Source organism: Perissodus microlepis, chromosome 10, assembly GCF_051167445.1.
Source record: "Perissodus microlepis isolate ML-2025 ecotype Zambia chromosome 10, ASM5116744v1, whole genome shotgun sequence".
Lineage (NCBI taxonomy): Eukaryota > Metazoa > Chordata > Actinopteri > Cichliformes > Cichlidae > Perissodus > Perissodus microlepis.
Window position 1 is genome coordinate 2682816 of NC_140470.1, and position 24112 is coordinate 2706927.

A 24112-nucleotide genomic window follows, 5' to 3' on the forward strand; every position below is an offset into this window, starting at 1 on the left:
AAAGAAATATCCACAAGTCTCCTTCACTGCATTCCTTATTGCGTTTTTAGATTCACCAATAGTCAGAGGCGTGGTTAAATTCCCTGCTTAATATTCAACCATTGCTTTGTCTTCATGATGCAGAGTCACTACAATTGATATAAACTAATCAACTAAAATTTATATACATTTATAGACTGGAGATTAATACTAAAATTCAAATTGTTGAAATAGTTGAAAAGTTTAATCTTTTAGGCTTTAACAATGAATCAACATTAGCCAGAAAACATCGGAAATGTAAGACCACAGCGACTGGAACATGCAGTGCTGGTTCGGGATTAACAGGAGCTTCACATCAAACTATCCAGTTTAGTAAACATATAATACATGTTGCGTTTAGAAAAAAATGTGTTTGATGACTTATTTTATTTTCAGCGGACCCGCAGAATCAGCAGATGGTGGAAGACGTGAAGGCTGCTCCTTAGTGTTGAGCTACAGACGAGGAGCCCATTGGCTTCATGGAAATGTGGTGAGGGGGGTGCGGGGCTTCCTGCGCTATAAAAGCGGAATGTGCGCGCGTGGAGAGGACGGTACCTTCAGTCAGTCGACCGGTGAGCATCACAGAAATCCACACGCAGACACGCACAGCGAAGCCATGAGTGAGGTAGGTTCTTCTTAGTAAATCGCTTTTTCCGCTTTGTGTTTGTACTTTGGCGTCAGAGACAACTGATATTCCGGACTTGGTATAAAGTTATAAGAGCAGAGCTGCAGATTCAAATAATAATAATATTTAACCCTTCGCTTTGTCCAACACTCTTGATGCTGAGATAATCGATATTCAACTTTGGTGTAGAGCCATAAAAGATAACATGCACACATGTTTAACATGAAGAATGAACTCAGTGTGCGCTTTTCTCGATTTTTCCCCACATTCCTACATTTTACGCAAAAAAGCGATAAGCGATAGTGTTACAGTGAGTCACAGCCTAGATGAATATTGCTTCTGTTGTCATGACTGGAACTGATGTGCAGCTACCAGGCAGACTCTCAGCATACGTGATGGGATTTTTGCAGCTCTGATGATCTTAATCACTTCACAAACTTAAAATGACAGCCAGCACAGTCAGGTTGTTTGAGCCACTCCTCAAACCGCTGAACTGTGTGTGTGTGTGTGTGTGTGTGTGTGTGTGTGTGTGTGTGTGTGTGTGTGTGTGTGTGTTGAAGTTTTACTGGTGAATATGGCTACCAGTGACATTTCAGGCAGCATTGACCTACACAGTTAGTCTAATCACACAACTATTCAGATGTGATAGAAGAAGCCAGTCTGATAATGTCAGAGTGGAGATTAGAAGTAAGAGTGTTCACTGGCAGGGTAAGTCCTGTTGTTTCTGAATTATTCAATGCTAGCTGGGAACCCAGGGAAATAAAACATTCCTTGAGCATTCACAAGGAGCCAAGGCTCCAACAAGACCGCTTGTTCAACCCAAGAACCCGGACTGACTAAAACCATATAATACAAGGCTACTTTTAACCTGTCTCCAGCTCTGAGTCCACTGTTGGGCTTTATTATGCAGTAATTTTGTCACTCGATTAGTGCTTCCAGTGTATGTAAATTGTGATGAACACCAGCTGTCTCTACCTTATGAATCTTTTATTGGAGACTTGTTATGTCTTTTTGTTCACTCACATACACACATACACAAACTCACTGACTTCTCTCCTCCCCTCCTGTGTGCTGCTTACAGAGTGAAGTTAAAGTCCAATAAATAAGTCATTATTACACAAAGGAAAAGTCATGAAATAAAATTGCATAGCGCATGTCTGTGATGGATTCTTGTGTCTTTAAAAACAGCAAGGCCAAGGCAGGAATCTGCTGCTCTGAATGAATAATTAAATGCAAATCAGTGGTGGGCTCCATTTACCTTTAAACACTGCTCTTCTAGCTCTTTTTTTATTCGTTTTTATTGCGCTCAGAATCCCACACAGTTTTAATGCTCGTCAAGATAACCAGCATTCCCACCAGAAGCAGAGAAGACTCACATCACTATAGAATCATTAACAACAACAAACTTTATTTATATAGCACATTTAAAAAACAGTGGTATGCCAAAGTTAACATACAAGAGGGTCAGATATAAGTAATAGAGACAGATGAAGGCCATGGCAAGTACCATGTATGCTCGCAGGTTGATGGCATTAAAAACACAGAAACAAAAGAAATACAAATAAAAGCATCATAGAACAATAAGTGTAAAGGATAAAAGAGTCAAGAAAAATGTAAAAATAATTTAAAGTTAAGAATAGAACTAAAGTAGCAACAAGCATTAACTGGTAGAAAAGGCGAGGTTAAATAAATAGGTTTTTAACCGCGATTTGAAGGATTGAATGGAATCGGACTCACGGATAGTAATGGGGAGGTTATTCCACAAATTGGGTGCAGCCAAGGCAAATGCGCGGTCACCTGTAGTCTTCAGCCGGGATCTCGGCTGTACCAAAAGTGACTGGGAAGATGATCTTAGTACCCCAGCATGGGTGTATGATCTAAGTAGTTCAATTAAGTTGTCTAGACAATGGGGGAGACCTTCATCAAAAACACGGAGACTTATTTCTCTAGGGACACTTGATCTTACCATCTAAAGCAAGTACAGGCAGTGCATATAAGCAATAAATATGCCTATAAACACTGTGTAACTGCATTACAGCAATCTACCGAGGCTAAATCCTGTTTCAAAGCCAGACAGCACTCTACACCAGCCAACTTACTGCCTGGATTGGTAGTGTTTTAAAAATCAATGCATGTATCACTGTCATATTAAGCCTTACACTGTGCTATGATTAATGAAAAAAAAAAAAAGGCCATAAGTGATCCCCTGCTGTATTGTTCAGGCTTGGACTGATTCATCTTTGGCAATGTCCACAAACATCAGGCAGTCTGAGGCTCCTGTGGTGAAAGTGGCTTAAATGTGCTGCCTGTCACCATAGTGATGAACAATTCTGCATTTCCAGCCAGTAAGAGGCTTTGAAATTACATTAACAGCATTTTAGGCTGGTGAGGACTGCATTGCTGATGTTTATGTTGCATATTATCCATAAATCTCTCAACATTTTGTTTCTCAAACTCAACCAATGTGTCTGAACTCGGCATCATCTTCTTATTTAAAGCTACATAAACTAGATACTTTCATTTAATTGCTAGTTGCTGTGTACATGTCTAATGGGAATTTTCCAGTGTAAGTGTCGCTTGTAGTTGCTGTTGTGCTGTTTCGAGTTTTAGTCCTTTGTTTGTTTGCTTAAGCCTCCGGTTGTTGAACAAAAATTTAATTAGATGGCTCTCAGTGGAGAGGTTTCAGCCAGCTGTTTGTGGTTGCCAAGATATGTCCGTTCCACTTTTCAGATTTCCAGCTAAAGATAATGACTCCTTGTGTAGCCCAGTTTCTCACCTGGAGATTTGCTTACAATACCCAGCACCGTGGTGGTTCAGGGGAAAAAGTGCCAGCCATGGAAAAGCGACTGCTGTTGGTCATGTTACATCTCCACCCTTTTGTGTGATTAGTAGAAGTACATTGAAAGTACAGTGTGTACAGTAGGCTGCTGCACAGGGCAGATCCATGTATCCATGAGAGAAAAACACATCTGGATTGGTCACATAGCTACTGGATAACTGTAAAAAAAACAAAAAACCTCCTCTAACAACAATTTGTGATTTCTGTATTCACTTGGTTACATCTTTAATGATTTTTCCTGTTTCAGTCACTGAGAGCAGTGAGGATGCCGCTGCTCGGTGCTTCTTTGGTTACATGCAGACTGTAGGGGCTTTACACCTGGGTCATGTTTTCATTTATAAAGGTATAAGACCTCTATTTTGGTGACATACTGCCAGTGACCCCTTCTCAAGAAGCAAGTGAGCAGTCAGATGGTGTATATACAGTTTAACCAGATAAACCACTGTTGAGGTAAAACTCTAATTTACCATGAAAATTCTAAGTTCTTTATTGTTATAGTAAATATCAATTTTCTTTTACTTTTCCGAGGATGTGTTGTGAGCTGAGTGGCGGCCTAGAGCTCTTCCATCTTCCCATCACTCTAACTCCAGACACCTTTTGAAGGAAACTCATTTCCACCACATGTATCCCCAAGCTCATTCTTTAAGTTACTGCCCACAATACGTAGTAATGTAGATCAATGAGTAAATTGCTTCACCTTCAAGCTTAGCTCTCTATTTATGGCAACAGACTGGTACTATCTGGTACTGTACTCCAGATCTCTCCCTCTACTTTGCTCTCTTCCTACTCATGAACTCCTCCCTAAACGTGAGCAGGTAAGCCATTGTTTTATGGCTGAGAGGCATGGCCATTGGACTTAATGGTGCTAATTCTCCCAGCCACTTAGCACTGGGCCACAGATGATATACCAAGTCCAAACTTGGTATATCAGCAGTTATTGAGTAGTTGTCCTGTTATTGGGGGATTTGATTTCCTTTCTCAAGATGGCGCCTGTGTTTGGCTTTGCCGCTTGTGCCGCTAGTACAGCTCGCTGGTATAGTTTTATACTGGCCGCTATTGTCACTTGCAATATTATTTTTACCGTCCTGTGTTTTGATTTTGTCTCTGCCACCAATACTTATGATCGGGGCATGATGTTGTATATCAAAGATTCAATGGAGAGCTACTGTGACAGCTGGGACAGTTACAGGAAATTTTTCCCTCCACCCTTTGTGTGTTCCTCACCTGACTGCATGTTACCGTACATATCGGTGGGATTTAACACGAAGAAAAGAGGAAGTAGGGGAACCAGGGCCGGTGTCCAGGTGCGACTGAGAAGGTACCGAAGATTAGCTTCTTGGATGTGGGAAGAATCCCGGTGCCTACGACCAATTCATCTACTGTCACCTGGTGCCGACGCTACACTTCAGTTCCCAGCTCGGAATCTATGGTCTGATGGCCCCATGTTCACTTGGCGTCCCTCCTTCGACCGCCGTTTTGATGGCAGAGGTGATGTACCACTATGGATATTAGCTTCTGCTAGCCCTGAAGTCCCCGCCCGGCGTAACAGGTGTAGAGGTGCGCACAGGTGTTTAATTCGAGTGCCACTGCAGTCAGCTGTTGACTGCACCAACCAAACGTCTTCAATCAGGTTTGCCCTGCTCAACACTCGCTCAGTCACAAACAAATCGTTTATTTTAAACGATCTTTTTATAAAGGAATCTCTCAACTTCTTGTGTTTAACTGAGACGTGGCAACAAAACATGGATTATATACATCTGAAGGAAATTTGTTCGACTGGCTGCTCCGTCATCGGAACTCCACGTCTTTCGGGACGTGGCGGAGGTCTCGCTGTTGTGCACCAGGACAGATTCACATGCAGACTGATGAACTCGGATTCTTTTACTTCATTTGAAGTTCAGATGATCAAGGTCGGCTCTTTGCGCACCTTTTATTGTATTTTAATCTACCGACCTCCTGGCCCTGCCGGAGTCTTTTTAACTGAATTTAACGACCTCCTATCATCCATTATTAAATTAGAGAAGGTGGTAATGTTGGGAGATTTTAACCTTCATATTGATGATGCATCCTGTAATATGGCTGCTGACTTCATGACTATCACAGAGTCTTTTAATTTTATGCAGCATGTTTCTGGCCCTACACATGTAAAGGGTCACACATTGGACCTTGTTTTCTCCTTGGGTTTAAATATAAATGACATTCGTGTGGAAAATGTCCATGTGAGTGACCATAGCTGCATATATTTTAACTTGTCGTTTTATTTGGATCCCCCGGCTCCCAAAATAACGATTGAAAGGCGAATCATAAACCAGAACGCCGGCAAAAGGTTCTCTGCCATGTTCGACGCTGAAATGACTTACAATGATTTGGACTCTCTTGTCTCATCCTTTAATAACCAGTGTAATTCTATTTTAGACATAGTGGCACCTCTGAAAAAAAGTACTGTCCTACGTTTGAAATCTCATCCTTGGTTAAATGAAAACATTCGTAATTTCAGGAGATACTGTCGCAAGCTAGAACGTTTGTGGAAGGCTTCCAAGCTTGAGGTTTATAAGTTACACCTTAAAGAATCTATCCTCTTGCTAAATGACATGTGGAAAAATGCCAGAACAGAGTATTTTTCACACCTCATAGCTTCAAAAAAGAAAGACCCTCAATTCTTGTTTAAAACAATTAAGAGTATTGTTTCTCCTGATGCTCCTTGTGCACCAGTTCACTCAACATCCGAATGCAATGAGTTTATGAACTATTTCAGAAATAAGGTCATTGCCATCAGGTCTAATATCTCTCCATCATCTTCTCAATATCAAACTTTTAACTTGCTCTCCTCTGATACTTGGTCCTCTTTTACTCCTGTTACATTACAAGACATCAGAGGCCTGCTTTGTCATATAAAACAGACTTCAAGCCCCCTTGATGTCCTTCCATCTTCATTTTTCACTAGTGTGTTTGATTCAATTGGCCCCTGTATTGTGGAAATGATAAATACTTCTCTTCATACTGGCTCAGTCCCCAGCTTCTTTAAACAAGCTATTGTTGAGCCAATATTAAAGAAACCCCAGCTGGATCCATCTCTTCCTAACAGTTATAGGCCAATATCCAAATTGCCTTTTATATCAAAAATTTTAGAAAAAGTAGTACTAGAACAACTTAACTATTTCCTGGATAAAAATGCTGTTATGGACACTTTCCAGTCTGGTTTTCGTAAATTGCATTCCACTGAAACGGCCTTACTTAGAGTATCTAGTGATATCTTGATGGCAGCAGACTCTGGAGAATATACAGTGCTGGTCCTGTTGGATCTCAGCTCTGCTTTTGACACTGTAGATCACAGTATCATGATAAACAGACTCGAGAACTTGTTTGGGATTACTGGTGTTGTTTTAAAATGGTTTATATCATATCTGTCTGAGAGATCTTTTACTGTTTGCATGAATCATGTCACATCAGAATCAACAGTTTTGCCGTGTGGGGTACCTCAGGGATCTGTCCTGGGTCCAATTCTCTTTTTACTTTATGTATTTCCCCTAGGCCAAATTATTAAGCGCTATAAATATATCTCCTATCATCTCTATGCTGACGACATCCAACTATACTGTTCCTTCAAAATGTCTGAGTTTTATAAATTGTCTAATTTAAGTAATTGCCTGACAGAAATCAACAAATGGTTATATGACAATTTTCTCCAACTAAACTCTGATAAAACAGAAACTCTAATTATTGCTCCAGACCACATGGTCCCAGAAATTAGACAGCATATCAGCTTCTTAGACCCTTATGTAAAATCAAGCCTTAGAAATCTCGGTGTCATATTTGACAGCTCGATGTCGCTCGAGCAGCTTTCTAAGCAGCTGGTCCGAAACTGTTTTTATCATTTACGGAATATTTCTAAACTCAGACTAATGGTATCAAAGCTTGAACTTGAGATGATTATTCATGCTTTTATTTCTTCTCGTTTAGACTACTGTAATGGCCTTTTTACTTGTTTTAACAAATCAGCCTTAAATCGTCTTCAGACTGTGCAGAATGCTGCAGCACGTCTCTTAACAGGCACCAAGAGAAGATCGCATATCACTCCAGTCTTGGGCTCCCTTCACTGGTTGCCTGTAAATTTTAGGTTTCATTTTAAAATTTTAGTTCTAACCTTTAGGGCCCTACATGGTCAGGCTCCTCAATATTTATCTGACCTGCTGAAACCACATACATCTTCTCGGGCTTTAAGGTCATTAGATCAGAGACTGCTGGTGGTACCGCGCACTCGTTTTAAAACTCGTGGTGATCGGGCCTTTCAGACTGTGGCACCACGGTTGTGGAATTCTCTCCCACTGTCTCTTCACTGCACGGACTCCATTGATTCTTTTAAGAAACAGCTGAAGACATTTTTATTTAGAAAAGCATTTGATTAATTTCTTCTTATGCTGTTTTTATAGTTTTATTGTTTTACATTGTTTTATTTACTGTTATATTGTTTTTATATTCCCATTTCCTGTGTTGTAAAGCACTTTGTGATTTTTATCTGTGAAAAGCGCTATATAAATAAATTTTACTTACTTACTTACTTATTAATGCTTGTAGAACAATAAAACTGTAGTAAAATTGTTTAATATCAGAAAAAATAAAGGAATATGATGATTTCATATGTGTTGTTCTCTTATCTGGAACATAACCTGCTGTGGAGCAGGTTTCCAGCTACCATGGCAACATATTCCAGTAAGAAGTGGGCCACCTTTGTTGTACAGAAAACCCAGAGTTTACCCTGAAGATTTCTGGATAAGATGAAATACTGCTTTGTAGTACAGGCCTCTGATGGCAAGGTCCAACACCCACCAGGAACATGTCTACCTTTTTGCAACATGAGCTAAGTTGTCACTGTGATAGTACAACTACTGAATGTATTGCATTAAATTATCCATCCATTTTCTGCTGCTTATCTAATTCAGGGTCACGGGGGAGTTGGAGCCTGTCTCAGCTGACATAGACCATGGACAGATCACCGTGGCTAACACAGAGAGACAGACAAGCATTCAAACTCACACCGATGGCCAAGTTAGAATCACCGATTAACCAACCCTTATGGTGGTACCCAGAGAGCACCCACAAAAAGAACATGCAAACTGCACAGAAAGGCCCCGGCCAGATGATCAGTTCAAACCCAGGACCCAGTGCTAATCACACCCCTAACTGGTGGCCTGCACTGAGTTAAACTGGAATAAATAATGTCATTTGCAACTGAGTGTTCAGACTTTGTTGTGGTAAATAAAGTAACTTTTAGGACAGTGATGTGGTCTTCCTCACCCTGGTGCTAACTACAGAGACTGACGTTACTGCATTCAGGCAGTAGTCTCAGACCGTTCACTTTTTCACTTTTATCACCTTTTTGACTTCTCGGTGCACAGTGTTGGTAGCACAATGGTGAAGTCATTAGCAAAGTTGTCACACAGAATGAAGATGCAGGGGAATAAAGTTTTCCTGTGTGGATTCTCTCCAGGGACTCCAGTTTCCTCTGGAATTACACTTTTTTCTGGAAAACAGACAGGTGGTGATTTCATATGTGTTGATCTCTTATCTGGAATATGTTAGGTTCTGGTGAGAGAGACTGAGCGGCTGTCTGTCTGTGATGGACTGGTGACCTGTCTAGGATGTATGACAGCTGTGACTGTGAATCGGACATGAACAGATAGATCTTTTTAACTTATTGGTGTACATTGTCATGATGCACTGCACAATAATAACCATCAGGAAGATGGACAAAGCCGCACAACTGAGACTCACAATGCAATAAAACAGATTTAGCCCTGGTGTCGAATTGTGCAGCAGCTTTTAGTGGACACCTCCACCTGCTAAAAGCTAGTGTCAACAAGACTGTACTCAGATGTGGAAATCTGATTTTCTTGTAATGTCTCTGTAATTCTGCTGCAGGTTAATTGTGCTGTGCTTAAGTGCTGCTTGACATTACAGTTTTTTTAGGATTTGACTAGCCTTTTAAATCAAAGTCATTTTCATTGTGATGATTCACTTTAAGCATGTTGTTGCGTGTGGGCTGTGGCGTGTACAGTGTGTGGATGATTAAATGGCAATTTCTTAGTCATCTGTTAAAAATCTGCTTGAAAATGTAATTATTGAAAGATGGCCACAAGGCCATATTAATGGGGATATCCTGTTTTGTCCTTCAATCAGTGCATCGACATTTAAGTGGTCTCCTGTTGTGTTCACCTACCTCATACTTTAATTATATTGAGAGTGGTGGCTATCATGGCTGCTTGGCAAAGCATTTAGTTTCATCATCCAAAGTGGACTAGAGCCTTTTTTTATTAAATTAATGAGATAAGAGTGTTAGAAGTTGCTGATCAGTGTAAAAAGGTCAGCAAGCTAAGTGGGGCAAAGCGTTCAGGGATAGATTTTCCTTAAAACTCCTTTTTGCTGACTGAAGATGAGGTGATAGAGATGTGGACTAAAGTGATGATTAGATTAAAAATCTCTGCAACTGGGAGAAAATGATCAAATAAATTTTGACTGAAATATTGTTGATTCCATGTGATGTTTTTTTCTTGCTCATTGACCATAAATGTCAATTTATGGTCATTTCAGTCTCCAATTCTCTATATGAGATGCGCACACTAACCCTAATCCTGCTTTAAACAGTGAACAGAGATTACACTAAAGTAATTTGGTGGCATTCCTGGTTTCTGCACATGGGAAATGACAAACAGCCGCGGGGGAAGAGTGGGATGAGTAAGGCCAACGTGGGAAAAAATAAAACTGACTGCAGTTAAATGACCAAGATGGGATTTGTAGGGAACCTTGCAGATGAACAGGTTTTTAAGGTTCCCAAAATGCCATTCATCACTTCTCTGGGGAACTACAAATAATCTTTTATAGGAAGAACTCATACTGTGCAATAATTCGCTTGTGGCCATTGCCTGACATAAAATTCAAAGCCACCCTGAATTGAAAGCGAAATCCTAATTTATTTATCAAGTTATAAAACCATCACATCAACCATGCCCCTTGGAGATTCTTGACTTTCCAGTCTCCAGTATAGTGGTATTACCTTTCCCTGAATGAGAACAGTAAACAACTCTCTTAACCTTTATGTGTAAATCAGAATCAGCAAATGACCTTTAACTGTTAAACCGATATGAGCTTCATTCATCTGTTTGTTAGTTTGTTTATTTTTTACTAAAATGGTTTGCCACACCACTTAGCAGTTCATATCATAACAGCATCATCCATTTGGGAGAAAGTACAGAAAGAAGCGGAGTGTTTTTAAATTCCACTGGGATATTTCTGGCATACAGGATGGAAGAACGTGAGCTGGCTCTAATCTCTGTAGGTTTCTGGAGATACATTATAGTCATTCTGTGCAACAGTGCAGCACATTGTTGCTTATTATTGTTTTAAATTATGTATTCAGTGTTTACAACTGCTTTTTTTAAGACTATGAGTATAGTTTTTAATGCACACTCTGCCTATGCCCTTTGGGAAAACCATGCTGATCTTTTATTACTTTTACTTGAATGACTCCGGCTGGAAAATACTGCACACTGCTCCTTCCATATATTGAAAACATGCTGTTTTAGATGTTTATGTGAGATAGACACTTTCAGTTGAGTTTGAGGGGTTTAATGAATCAGTACTTTTCAGTGCAGAGAGGTCTATTAACACATAGTGAGTGAAAGTAGAGTGACTGAAGAAGACATGAAATGCATCATGGGAATCCCCCGGCAGCCTACACCTATTGCAGCATAACTAAAGGAGGATTCAGGGGGTGGCTGTAGCTCAGGTGGCAGAGCAGGTCAGCCACTAATCAGAAGGTCGGTGGTTCGATCCCAGGCTGCCTCCTGGCTGCATGCCAAATATCCTTGGGCAAGATACTAACCCCATGTTTGCCTACTGGTGGTGGTCAGAGGGCCTGGTGGCGCCAGTGTCCGGCAGCCTCGCCTCTGTCAGTGCGCCCCAGGGCAGCTGTGGCTACAATGTAGCTTGCCATCGCCTGTGTGTGAATGGGTGAATGACTGAATGTAGTGTGAAGCGCTTTGGGGCTCTTAGGGACTAGAAAAGCGCTATACAAATGCAGGCCATTTACCTGGTCCAGCCATAACTATATGCTCTAGCAAAAAGGAAAGTTTGAAGCCTAATCTTAAAAGTAGAGATAGTGTCTGTCTCCCAAATCCAAATTGGAAGATGGTTCCACAGAAGAGGGGCGTGAAAACTTACAGATTATCATGCTTCAGAAACAGAAGGAGACTGACAAATGGATGGCATATTTATTTATCTACAGAAGGATTAAAGTGAATGAAAAATGTAGCTGATATATTAGCAAAACAACTGGTTAAACTTTGTTTATTTGGTCAGATGTTAATCTGAAAGTGCTGCTGAAGTATGCATTCAGTTCAGTTCAATTCAATCCAATTCAATAAATCACAACAACAGTTGCCTCAAGTTGTGAGGTATTACTGTAAGATAATACCTTACACGCCTCCAGTCCAGGCCTGATTTTTTTAAAATCTTGTTTGTATGTGAGGAGAATGATTTTAAATTCAATTCTGGGTTTAACAGGAAGCCAATAAAAAGAACCCAGTATAAGAGAAATATGCTCTCTCTTTCTCGTCCCTGACAGGACTGTTGCTGAAGCATTTCAGATCAAATGAAAGCTTTACAGGGAGTTTTTAGGAAAACCTGGTAATAATCACTTACAATAGTCCAACCTAAAAGAGAAAAATGTATGCTCCGTCCATCCATTCATCCATCCATCCATTCATCCATCCATTTCCACTTACCAAATTCAGGGTTACTTGAATTCAGTTACTACAGGGGTAGAGGCAGAGTACACCCTAGATAGCCTGTTGCAGGTGTCCCAAGGGAAGCGTGAATAATGTAGATAGAACTGGTCTCAGCACAGAACCCTGTGGAACACAAATTAATTAGTCTTTTCAACTTGACTGTTTTACTAAATCGAACATGGCAAGAGTTCCCCTATTTATCATTAAAGCTTTCACTACTAATGTGCATAGTCTATATTAAAAGTTACTTACATCACACATGGTGACCAAGCTTGTTTACAAGAGAAGCTAATGTGCTATGATGAAAGTGCTCGTTTATCTGCTAATGCTAGCTCGTTTCCCACAATTTGTGCAGCTGTTAACTGATCTCACAGCAGTGAAAGCACAGTCAGTGGCTTGTCTACAAAGCTAATCTCCCATCAGTCTCAGCTTGACAAGCTCCATGCATTCTTTAAGGGACACAGGCAAGTCCATGAGAATGCCTGTCAGATAGCTACAGTCAAGTCAAAGATGTTGTGGAGTAGAAACATGAAAAGAAAAGTGCAAATACCTTTACTTGAATAAAATTACGTTCCAACCTTGCACTACTATACCCAAAATAGTAAACATGGTAACAAGGCCAAAAACCTGGTTTGTTGTTTGCTGATGTGTAACCTTTTTATTGTGCTTATATAAGCTTGTGGTACAGCCTCAGAGCTACAAGCATGGCTTTAGCCTCATTCACTGGGGTTTTAATGCCGTGAGTGCTGATGTTTTACATAACCCACAGACAGTTGTACCTAAGCTGTAGTTCTCAGTGTCACATCCTGTACAGTAAAAAAAAAAAAAAAAAAAAAAAAGAAGAAGCTATTTTTATATCGTTTTTTCTTTTTTTGTAAATCTGGGATGAATGTGTGAAAAAAAAAAAAAAAAAAGCCTAGTCCATCAAATGTGTCATCACACTGCTCAGGTAGTCAGTCATCGCTCAGCAGTGTCACTCTTCCATGCTGTAATCTCTGCTTCCAGTCTGGTGGTGGGGAAGCTGCTACACAGTTGTAATGTTGCTGGGATGAGCTGTCTGTGACCTAGTTTTGCTGTCTTCTCGTTAAATTGTTAATAGATCCTGAGTGCAGCATGGAGTCTCTCTAGGGAGCCTGAGCTGCAAAAAGAACTAAAAATAGCCCCCCACACACTACCGAGGTAATTTATTTATTTTACCAATTGCCAGGTCGTATGAAATCAGTCACTGAGAGAAAACATACATGAGCATCACATGAGGAAGGAGTGACGGAAACACTGCAGAAATAAATGTAAGCTGCTGACACTGAAACCAACCCGCTAAAGAGCAAATTCTGGATAGACTCCATCTGTATTCTTGCAATGTGGACCAAACAAACAAAGAGAACTTGGTGATAAAAGAGTTTTATTAAACTTAATTCACTTTATTATTTTTAATAATGTTTTAGGTCGTTAGCCACAAACACACAAAACAAAAGAAAGGAAAACAAACAAACAAAACAAGAATTGTATGACCATTGAAAGGCTTTGATCATTTAAAAACTGCCAAACTTTTTAATAAAACTTGTCACTTTAAGTTCACGTGTTTCCTTGCACTCCGTGTAGGATGACATGTGGGTCATTTCTCACATATTTCCTGCTCGGCCATCTCAAATTTGCATGAAAATTTTATGGTCCCAAGTTTTAACACATGCAGTGAGTGCTCTGAAATTTTAGCTTCATATATCAAATACTTTGAAAGATACTGAAAGTGGTCAAAGTTTCCTTATGGTACTCTTATTATAACTCAGAGCAGAAAATATTCTAAAAATCTGATGATGGTGCGACCCGGTTTTTAAAATAGAAGAATAAGCACATATTTAACAAAATGATTTTCTGAATTATAATTAGAGTACCATCTGGTTTTATTTGGACAATCTAAAGATATTTTTGTTTTTGTGATACAACTTGTTATATTTGCTCAGTCCAGCATGACAGCTGATAATGGCATTTTCTTCAAATATGTGATTAATTATGTCACATCAAAAATAGTCTACATACTTTATTTTATAGTATTCTCTAATTCAACTATGTACCATTCAGAAATGGTCAGTAATTATTTTTTTTTGCAGTTTGAATTTGGAGGGGTGCTGGATTTTATTAATTTTATTTGAACTAGTCAATATTTTGACATGTTTTGATGTATCTGTCCCAGATCACATCATGATTGTGATTAATTCTGATGGTAAGAAAGACCAGTGATACAGGAGCTCAAAGGATGAGAAAATTAATAATTTCTGGTGTTTATCGAGCTCTGTTTGTTGCCAGTCAACCATGGTAGGCATAGTGGCACACACTGTACAGGAGGAGATCATCATTAGCAATATAATTATCATCACTGCAATCCATTTGTCAAGCTCCCTCTGTTTCTGGCATATGGGACTGGAAGCCTGCAACAGTCGTGGATCCTCCTCTGAGACAATGCAAGCTAAAAAAGAAATATACATAAGCTGCATATAATCTGCTCAAACACCAACCAGTAACACAAACTTAGGTTCAGTTTAGCTATTGGCACCAGAATGTGTACGAGACTCGTGGTCTGCTCTCATCCAGCTTCCTGCCCTGACTCACCAGATTTGTCTTTATGTTTGTGCTGCAGGGCCAAAGAATGACAAGACTTCAGAGTAAATCCAGACAAAGTGCAGAATTGATCAGTTCAATTATGTTTTAACAGCTAATGCTACTGATTGACCTGGTAGTTCAGCTTTCCATACTACATTGTGCCAAAACTTTAAACTAGTAAAAATCTCTTTGCTCAGTGTCCACAAGTTTGGGTCAGTACTCTTACCAAGATAGTTCCAAATGCCAGATCTGAATGAGGGTGGGGGAGGTTCAATTTGCCATGTTGCTGTCAGGGGTTGTGTGTGGAGGCGTGGAAGAGATGACCCAAACGCAGGACTCACGGTGCAGAAATGATGAGGATTTATTGGAGCGGGTGAATGAACAAAGCAGGAACGGCAGAACTGACTAGCTGACTGAAAGACTGAGTGGCTGGCTGAATAACTGAGCACTAACGGGAACGACAACATAACATCAATGACACGACAAGGGCTGAAGGGAAGAGAGGGCTTAAATACATGACTAACAATGACAACGATTGAAGACAGGTGAGTGAACAGCTGAACATAATGAACTGATGATAAATGGGAAGAGGACTGAACATAATGCACACAGACCAAGGCTAACACAATAAAACAGGAAGTGGAACAGGCAGTAGATAAACAGTGAACGTGAACTGAAAATACTGGGTCAACGACCCAGAAACCCTGACAGTACTCCCCCCTTCAAAGGCCGGCACTCGACGGCCAAAAGAAAGAAAAACCAGAACAGGGCGGGCGGAGGGGGCCCAGGACGGAGGGACGGAGTCCAAAACAAAGACCGTTCTGGTGGGCGGCCACGTGGCCGGTGGCCGAGACGGGACAGTTCTGGTGGGCGGCCGCGAGGAAGACGGCGGCGGCCACTGAGCAGGTCCGGTGGGCGGCCGCGAGGAAGACGGCGGCGACGTCCAGCTGGCTTGGCAGCCGCAGGACCAGGCGAGGCTGGCGCAGAGGCAGAAGCGGGACCAGGCGTGGCAGCCGCAGGACCAGGCGAAGCAGAGGCTGAAGCCCAGGCTGAGGATGGACCAGGCGAAGCAGAGGCTGAAGCCCAGGCTGAGGATGGACCAGGCGAAGCAGAGGCTGAAGCCCAGGCTGAGGATGGACCAGGCGAAGCAGAGGCTGAAGCCCAGGCTGAGGATGGACCAGGCGAAGCCGAGGCTGAAGCCCAGGCTGAGGATGGACCAGGCGAAGCCGAGGCTGAAGCCCAGGCTGAGGATGGACCAGGCGAAGCCGAGGCTGAAGCCCAGGCTGAGGATGGACCAGGCGACGGCACGGGAGCCGGGGGTGACGGAGCCACAGCTGTAGAGCCAGCGGGCGCGGAAACCCCTGGCTGGAGACAGGCCGGGCCAGCGGGCGCGGAAACCCCTGGCTGGACACAGGCCGGGCCAGCGGGCGCGGAAACCCCTGGCTGGACACAGGCCGGGCCAGCGGGCGCGGAAACCCCTGGCTGGACACAGGCCGGGCCAGCGGGCGCGGAAACCCCTGGCTGGAGAGCAGGAGAGCTCACAGCTGGCTCTGGGTGCTGTGGCTGCAGGTCCGGGAACTGAACAGGGTGGTGGATGAGTGACTGGACCAGAGACTGATCAGGAGATTGGGCAACGGGCAACTGGACTACAGGGTACTGGACGACAGACTGGACAGACTGGAGTACGGGCGACTGGAGGGCAGGAGGAGACTGGAGGGCAGGAGGCGACTGGAGGGCAGGAGGAGACTGGAGGGCAGGAGGAGACTGGAGGGCAGGAGGAGACTGGACTACAGGGGACTGGAGGGCAGGAGGAGACTGGACTACAGGGGACTGGAGGGCAGGCTGAACAGCAGGCGAGGGAACTGACTGGAGTGGAAGCTGAACAGCAGGCGAGGGAACTGACTGGAGTGGAAGCTGAACAGCAGGCGAGGGAACTGACTGGAGTGGAAGCTGAACAGCAGGCGTGGGAACTGACTGGAGTGGAAGCTGAACAGCAGGCGTGGGAACTGACTGGAGTGGAAGCTGAACAGCAGGCGTGGGAACTGACTGGAGTGGAAGCTGAACAGCAGGTGTGTGAACTGACTGGACAGAGGAAGCTAAGGGATGAACAGAGGTTGGCGAGGCTAATGACTGAGTTACTGAAGGGGACAAAACTGCAGCCTGGGCTAATAAAGCTGGTGCCTGAGCAGGGGACACCTCAGCTAGCCTAACCAGTGATAGCGCGAGGGCGTGAAAAGCCGGATCAGGAGGTGGATGAAGAGGTGAAGTAGCAGGTGGACCGGTTAGCTCTTCCAAGCCTCCAGGGAGGTCAGGCTGGGTTCTGGCTGCCCTCAGCCTGGGCGCTGGGACAGGCACGGGAGGTGGCTGGACACCAGTCACCCCCACCCGAGAAACAGGAGCGGGTGTGGAGGTAGACTGGGTCACAGCTGCCCTCGTCCTGGGAGCTGGCACAGGTTTGGGTGTAGACTTACTGATAGGGGTGGAAATAATGACTGGGTGGGTGATCCTGCCAAGTTTCTCAGGGATTATGCTGGTCCTTCTGCCACCACTATTTACAGTCTTTGGGGGAGCAGAGCAGAACAAATGTTCCCAGTCCACAGAATCCTCCAGGAGGGAAACATCCCATGAATCAGAGATGGGTTTATTATTGGTTTTAAGTGGAGAATCAAATGAGGGTGGAAAACAGTCACTGGAACTCACCACCGGGAATTGCTGGAAATAGTCCATTTTATGGCGGCGTGTGCGCCTCTTTCTCCGGGAAGAGGAAGCGGGCGGGGTACACATCCGAGCCTCTGGCGCGGGAGCCTCTGTTGAGCCGAGGTGGGAGGCGGAGCCGCTGTGCCATGGCGAGGTTGAAGGTCCAGTGAGTAAAACGGCTGGCGGGCGAGCGAGGAGCGGAGCAGCGGGAGAGCGAGCGGCCGAAGCTTGGCCTGTGACGCCCACTCTCCGCCCAGAGCCAGACGAGTCCCCTCAAAGACGTGCTCCCTCTCTGAGAAGAGCCGCTGTTTCCACCTGAGCTTCTCCGCCCAAATGGAGAGCGCTGTGTCCTGCCGCTCGAAAAGGTCCGAGTCCGCTGGGTCAAAAGCGTGTCTTCTTGGCACGGGTCGTGTCATTCTGTCAGGGGTTGTGTGTGGAGGCGTGGAAGAGATGACCCAAACGCAGGACTCACGGTGCAGAAATGATGAGGATTTATTGGAGCGGGTGAATGAACAAAGCAGGAACGGCAGAACTGACTAGCTGACTGAAAGACTGAGTGGCTGGCTGAATAACTGAGCACTAACGGGAACGACAACATAACATCAATGACACGACAAGGGCTGAAGGGAAGAGAGGGCTTAAATACATGACTAACAATGACAACGATTGGAGACAGGTGAGTGAACAGCTGAACATAATGAACTAATGATAAATGGGAAGAGGACTGAACATAATCAAAGGAGCTTGCAAAGAAAAGCGTCTGGACTTCTTTAAGTTTACTTGAAGACGTTTCACCTCTCATCCGAGAAGCTTCTTCAGTTCTAAGGTCAAATGGTGGAGAGTCCCAGATATAAACCTAGTGGGAGTATCCCCCCACAGAGGGACAAAAGGACCCCCTGATGATCTTCTAATCGCCTGAGCCAAGGTGTGAAACTGGGTGTGGGTCCCAATCAGCCAGAGTTTCGGGTGTGTTCATTGTGAAACCTGGCCCCACCTTATCATGCGAATTCCTGAGGTCAGATGGCCCAGGATGTGAGTGGGCGTTAAGGCGTCTGGGAAGGGATCTCAAAACTGGATTATAGATGGCAGAGAGTTGGTGTCGTAAACCCCCGCCTCTGTTCAAAGATGGTCGCTCACAGTGGACATAGATGGCTTCTTTCACTCCTCTTTCAAACCATCTGTCCTCTCTGTCCAAAATGTGAACATTGGCATCCTCGAAAGAGTGTCCTTTATCCTTAAGATGCAGATGGACTGCTGAGTCTTGTCCTGTGGAGGTGGCTCTTCTGTGTTGTGCCATGCGCTTGTGAAGTGGCTGTTTGGTCTCTCCAATGTAGAGGTCTGGGCATTCCTCGCTGCACTGTACAGCATACACCACATTGTTAAGTCTGTGTTTTGGCGTTTTGTCTTTCGGGTGAACCAGTTTTTGTCTGAGCGTGTTGCTGGGTCTGAAATGCACCGGGATGTCATGCTTGGAGAAAACTCTCCTAAGTTTTTCTGATACACCGGCTACATAGGGGATGACAATGTTGTTGCGTCTGTCCTTCTTATCCTCCCTCGTTGGTGTCTGGTCTTCTTTTCTGTGCCTCTTTGCTGACTTTAAGAACGCCCATTTAGGATAGCCGCACGTTTTGAGTGCTTCCTTTACATGTGTGTGTTCCTTCTTTTTTCCTTCAGGCTTAGAGGGAACATGTTCTGCCCGGTGGTGTAGGGTCCTAATTACTCCAAGTTTGTGTTCCAAAGGGTGATGGGAGTCAAAGAGGAGGTACTGGTCCGTGTGTGTGGGCTTCCGGTAAACTTCGATGTTGAGTTTGCCGTTCTCTTCAATGTGCACAGCGCAGTCCAGGAAAGGCAAACAGTTGTCCTTTGTGTCTTCCCTGGTGAACTTGATGTTTTTATCCACAGCGTTAATGTGCGCAGTGAAGGATTCCACTTCTTGTGTCTTGATTTTGACCCAGGTGTCGTCCACATATCTGTACCAGTGGCTGGGTACTCTTCCTTTGAAAGAGCCAAGAGCCTTCCTTTCCACTTCCTCCATGTAAAGGTTGGCTACAATAGGTGACACGGGGGAGCCCATGGCACAGCCATGTTTTTGTCTGTAAAAGCCTTCGTTGTATTTGAAATATGTAGTGGTGAGGCAGAGGTCTAACAGTGTGCAAATCTGATCGGGTGTGAAGTTGGTCCTGTCCTCCAAGGAGCTGTCTTCTTGTAGTCGTTTTCTGACAGTCTCCACGGCCTCCGTGGTGGGTATGCAAGTGAAGAGAGAGACTACATCAAAGGACACCATGGTTTCATCTGGATCCAGGGTAAGTTTCTGGACCTTGTCGGTGAAGTCGGTGGAGTTCTTGATGTGGTGTGGGGTGTTCCCCACAAGAGGAGCAAGGATGGTAGCAAGGTGTTTAGCAATGTTATAAGTGGCTGAGTTTATGCTACTGACTATGGGTCTGAGTGGGACAGCTTCCTTGTGGATTTTAGGAAGTCCGTAGATGCAGGGTATGGCATCCCCTGGGTAAAGGCGGTGATATGTAAGGCGGTCAATAATTTTGTCCTTTTCAAAGTCTTGAAGGCAAACTATAACTTTCTTTTTGTAGCTGCTTGTGGGGTCTCGCTTTAAGGCTTCGTAGGTATTGTTGTCACTGAGGAGAGTAGTGATCTTTGTATGGTAATCTGTAGTGTTTAGGACCACGGTGCATCTTCCCTTATCAGCTGGTAAAACAGTGATGTTGTGGTCTTTGCTCAGGGAAGCGACGGCCTTCTTTTCCTGTATTGTGAGGTTGGATGGAGGGACTTTGGCACTGGAGAGCGTGGCTGAGACTTTCATCCTGATTTGCTCTGCTTCTGTCTGTGATAATTTATTAATCCGTATGGCAGATTCTGTGGCTGTGATGAGGTCCACTATGGGCAACTGTTGTGGAGAAATGGCAAAATTGAGTCCTTTGGCTAATACTCTCTTTTCAGGTTCAGTGAGAATCCTGTCTGAAAAGTTCTTAACCCATTTCTCCTGACTGACTTCAGGTGTGTTTTCTTCTCTGGGTTGTGTAGGTTCAGGATGAGGAGTGTGTGTTTTTGAAAGCAAGGTGTGAAATTTCCTGCGTTGTCTTTCTTTTGAACATAATGCACACAGACCAAGGCTAACACAATAAAACAGGAAGTGGAACAGGCAGTAGATAAACAGTGAACGTGAACTGAAAATACTGGGTCAACGACCCAGAAACCCTGACAGTTGCAATGAGCTTAGCTTCTGTCTTGCTAGCTTGCGCTGCGCTCAGTGGATCTGCGCTCGACAGTGCTCCCTAGTCGAACGCAGATCCACTGAGCGCTCAACACAGACAGCATCGTCAGAAGAAAAGTTGATAAAATAAATAAAAAAAATTTGTATTGTTCGATACATATACGTATGGAAGCCCGTTTCCGCCACTAAAAAAAAAAAAGGATCCATAACTCAAAATTCCAAGTTATTTTCTCAAAATTCTGAGTTATTTTCTAGAAATTTCGAGTTACTGTCTCGAAATTTCGACATATTAACTCGAAATTTCGATTTATTAACTCAAAATTTTGAGAAAAGTAACTCGAAATTTCGAGTTAGTGCTGCCAATCTGTAATCTACGTGAATGACGTCATTTCCTCGTTACCTGGAAGCTGAAGCTCTCAGCTACAAATGCTACAGCTAAGCTACCGGTATTACATCCAGTCGTGAATGCACAGATTGCTGAGTGTTTTCAGCCTGGCTTCACAAATGATGAAATCCCTGTGTTATTAGCTGAATCACATGGTGTTACTATCAGCAAACGTACTCGCGAAAGCGCCAATTTGTTGGGATCCGTTTTTGAGTGCGCGTTCCTCTGCGCCATATGCTTCCGGGTAACAAGAAAGCGACCTCATTCACGTATATTTTTGATTGGCAGAGCTAACTCGAAATTTTGAGTTATATTTCTCGAAATTTTGAGTTATATTTCTTGAAATTTCGAGTTACTTTTCTCGAAATTTCGAGTTAATAAGTCGAAATTTCAAGAAAATAACTCGAAATTTCGAGTTATGGATACTAGCTGTTTTGTTTTTATTTAGTGGCGGAAACGGGCTTCCATATATATGTACCGAACCGAAAGCACTGTATCAAACGGTTCAATATCGATACGAGTATCGTTGCACCCCTAATATATATGTATATATATATATATATATATATATATTTGTGTGTGTGTGTGTGTGTGTGTGCATATCAAATAATCTTCTTTAAAGTACATTGCAAAGTGTTTCCTATTGTAGAATATAAATTGCTAAGAAGTTTTCTTTTCTCTTTTCTTTTTCTAATTATATACAACAAACATGTCTGTGGTACCTGCTCCTTTGGCAGTTTTAATAATCATGATAGCAGGCATCTCAGCTTGGTGTCACATCTGTTCCTTAAAATGTCAAGGTCACAGCTGTCAAGTGTGAACATTAATGGAAAGTGGACAGCTACAGGAGGTTAGATGTGCTTTAATGATAAAAAATATGCGAGGAGAGATATTTGATCATGTCTTGTAGAGCTAATCACAAAATATGGAAATACTACAGAGCTAGAATGCAGTAAAAACAGTAGAAGTGCTGTGTAGAATAACAACAGAACTTAAGATCAAGCTAGTCTTTCTTTCTGTTTGGCTTCAAAGGAGCCTGACTTCTTAGAGTTTTTAATTGGTCTTGAGCAATACTTCTCCAGGCTTTATGAATGTTTGTTAATTATGAATTAATTATGAATTATGAATGTTCAAGCTTTTTCTTTGGAAATTGGCTGCTTGTACACGTATTTTCAGTCCAGTCCTTGTACCTGAAAATTTTTAGAGGAATATCTTTTTTCTATTTTTTTGTTTTGTTTTGTTTTAGCAACATAATATTGAGTTATGAATCATTCAAGTATAAAAATGTCACCTACCTCAAGGGATGAACCAGTGCTGTATTTAAACATCAAAAACAGCTTAGCAAAGAAAACAATTGAAATTTTATCTTTATGCAGTAGCAAAACAACTGGTGTCACAAAAACGCACCATAACCAAACAGAAAACACACAATGGAAGGTTTGCACTCCCTAGATGCCACACCTCAACTTTACTGTGGGATCATCTTGTCAGGGAACCAAAGGTGAACATGCAAGCAGTGGAGATAGCAAAGGTAGATGAGTTTAAATACCTGGGTATGGACTAGGGCTGGGCTATATCATACTGTTCATGGTGTAATGTTGGGCAACGATAAGAAAATGAAATATGGCGATAGAATATGGGTAAAACGTGCATGCGCAGTGCCTTTGTTTTCTTACGCACATGGCAGCGACGCAGAATGAGAAGAACGAAAGCGGATTGTTGAATGAAACTGATGAACCAGAATTGGTTTGTAAAAATGCTGCAACTTCAGTGGTGGAACTGGTTTAGCTTTCGTCCGTCAGATACACAACAAAGCACTATTTTTGGTAGAGCATGCTAGCGGGCCGTCTTATTACCGTGTTGTTTGGAAAATACGGCACACTTAAAATCAATCCTTTGATTTTTCTGAAAATCGACAGAGCCCCTTATAATCCCATGTGCCTTATGTATGAATCCTGGTTGTGTTTACTGACCTTGAAACAATTTTATGTACACGGCGCTCGAAAATCTGTCAAATGTTTCAGTACGACTTTGCTAAGCTACGAAGCCGCACCGCTCGATGGATTGTCAGAGCATTACGGCTATCGTAGGCAGGAGCCTCGCGGAGTGATACGTACTGTGCTTCAACATAATATTACCGTATTGTGTGTGTATAACCTCTTTTTAAGTTGTGTGGATATTATACATGGTTATGCTGAGGATATGTCGGCCAATTTTCACTGGAAATGCCTTTTGGTTAAACTGTCAGCAAGTAATTTGCATTTGCACTGCAAATTTTTTATATAACTTTAATGCACATAAAAAAGCTGCTTGTGTAAGTGAAAATACATTGATGTCAGTCTTGGCATACAGTTTGATCTCATCTATGTAGAGTAGATAGCTGATGGTTACTCCACTCCTGAATCTATATTCTGTGGTGTGAATAAGGCACAGCGGGACCACAGATCATCACTTAGAGCCATTTCATTGAAATCACATCACACCACAACCCCTGAGTCCCCGTGTTTTTAACTCGGCGGGCGTGATTAAGGATGCTGCACCGCAGACCGCGCCCCACCACATACCTCCATCGCCTGATTGAGGCCGGGGAGCCATCCAGCCGAACCTACTCCCCCGCCACGAGTGGGAGAGGGAATCAGCCTGGACTGTCGGCGCCTCCGGGCCCCGGCAAAGCGACGGGGAGGTGCGAGTTCAGGTGGCCGCCCGCGAATCCAGTGGCGCCAGCGATGCTGGTTTGGAGGTCGGCCGCGTGGCAGGTGGACGCGGCACGGCCGGAACAGTCGTGAGCCCCAGCTCACAGGCGGCCAGCCGCCTGGACATGCAACACAAACACATTTCTGCCAAACACAGTGACAATGCTGCTTCCTCAACTGAACTAAGGGCACAAGTGATGAGAGTCAAACCTAAGTAGGGATGGGTATCGAAACCCGGTTCTTGT

General features: G+C 43.2%; 1 protein-coding gene across 2 annotated transcripts in view; it reads left to right on the forward strand.

The window, feature by feature from the left end:
* Positions 1-449: 449 nt before the first annotated feature.
* Positions 450-24112, forward strand: part of pcp4a (Purkinje cell protein 4a) — a 36367-nt gene continuing 12704 nt past the window's right edge. Inside the window, exon 1 of one of the 2 annotated variants that reach the window (XM_084941476.1) lies at positions 450-643. In XM_084941476.1, coding sequence (XP_084797602.1) covers positions 548-643 — 96 coding nt within the window. In that variant the 5' untranslated portion in view covers positions 450-547. The remainder of the gene's footprint in view (positions 644-24112) is intronic. The other variant, XM_084941477.1, reaches the window with a different exon arrangement.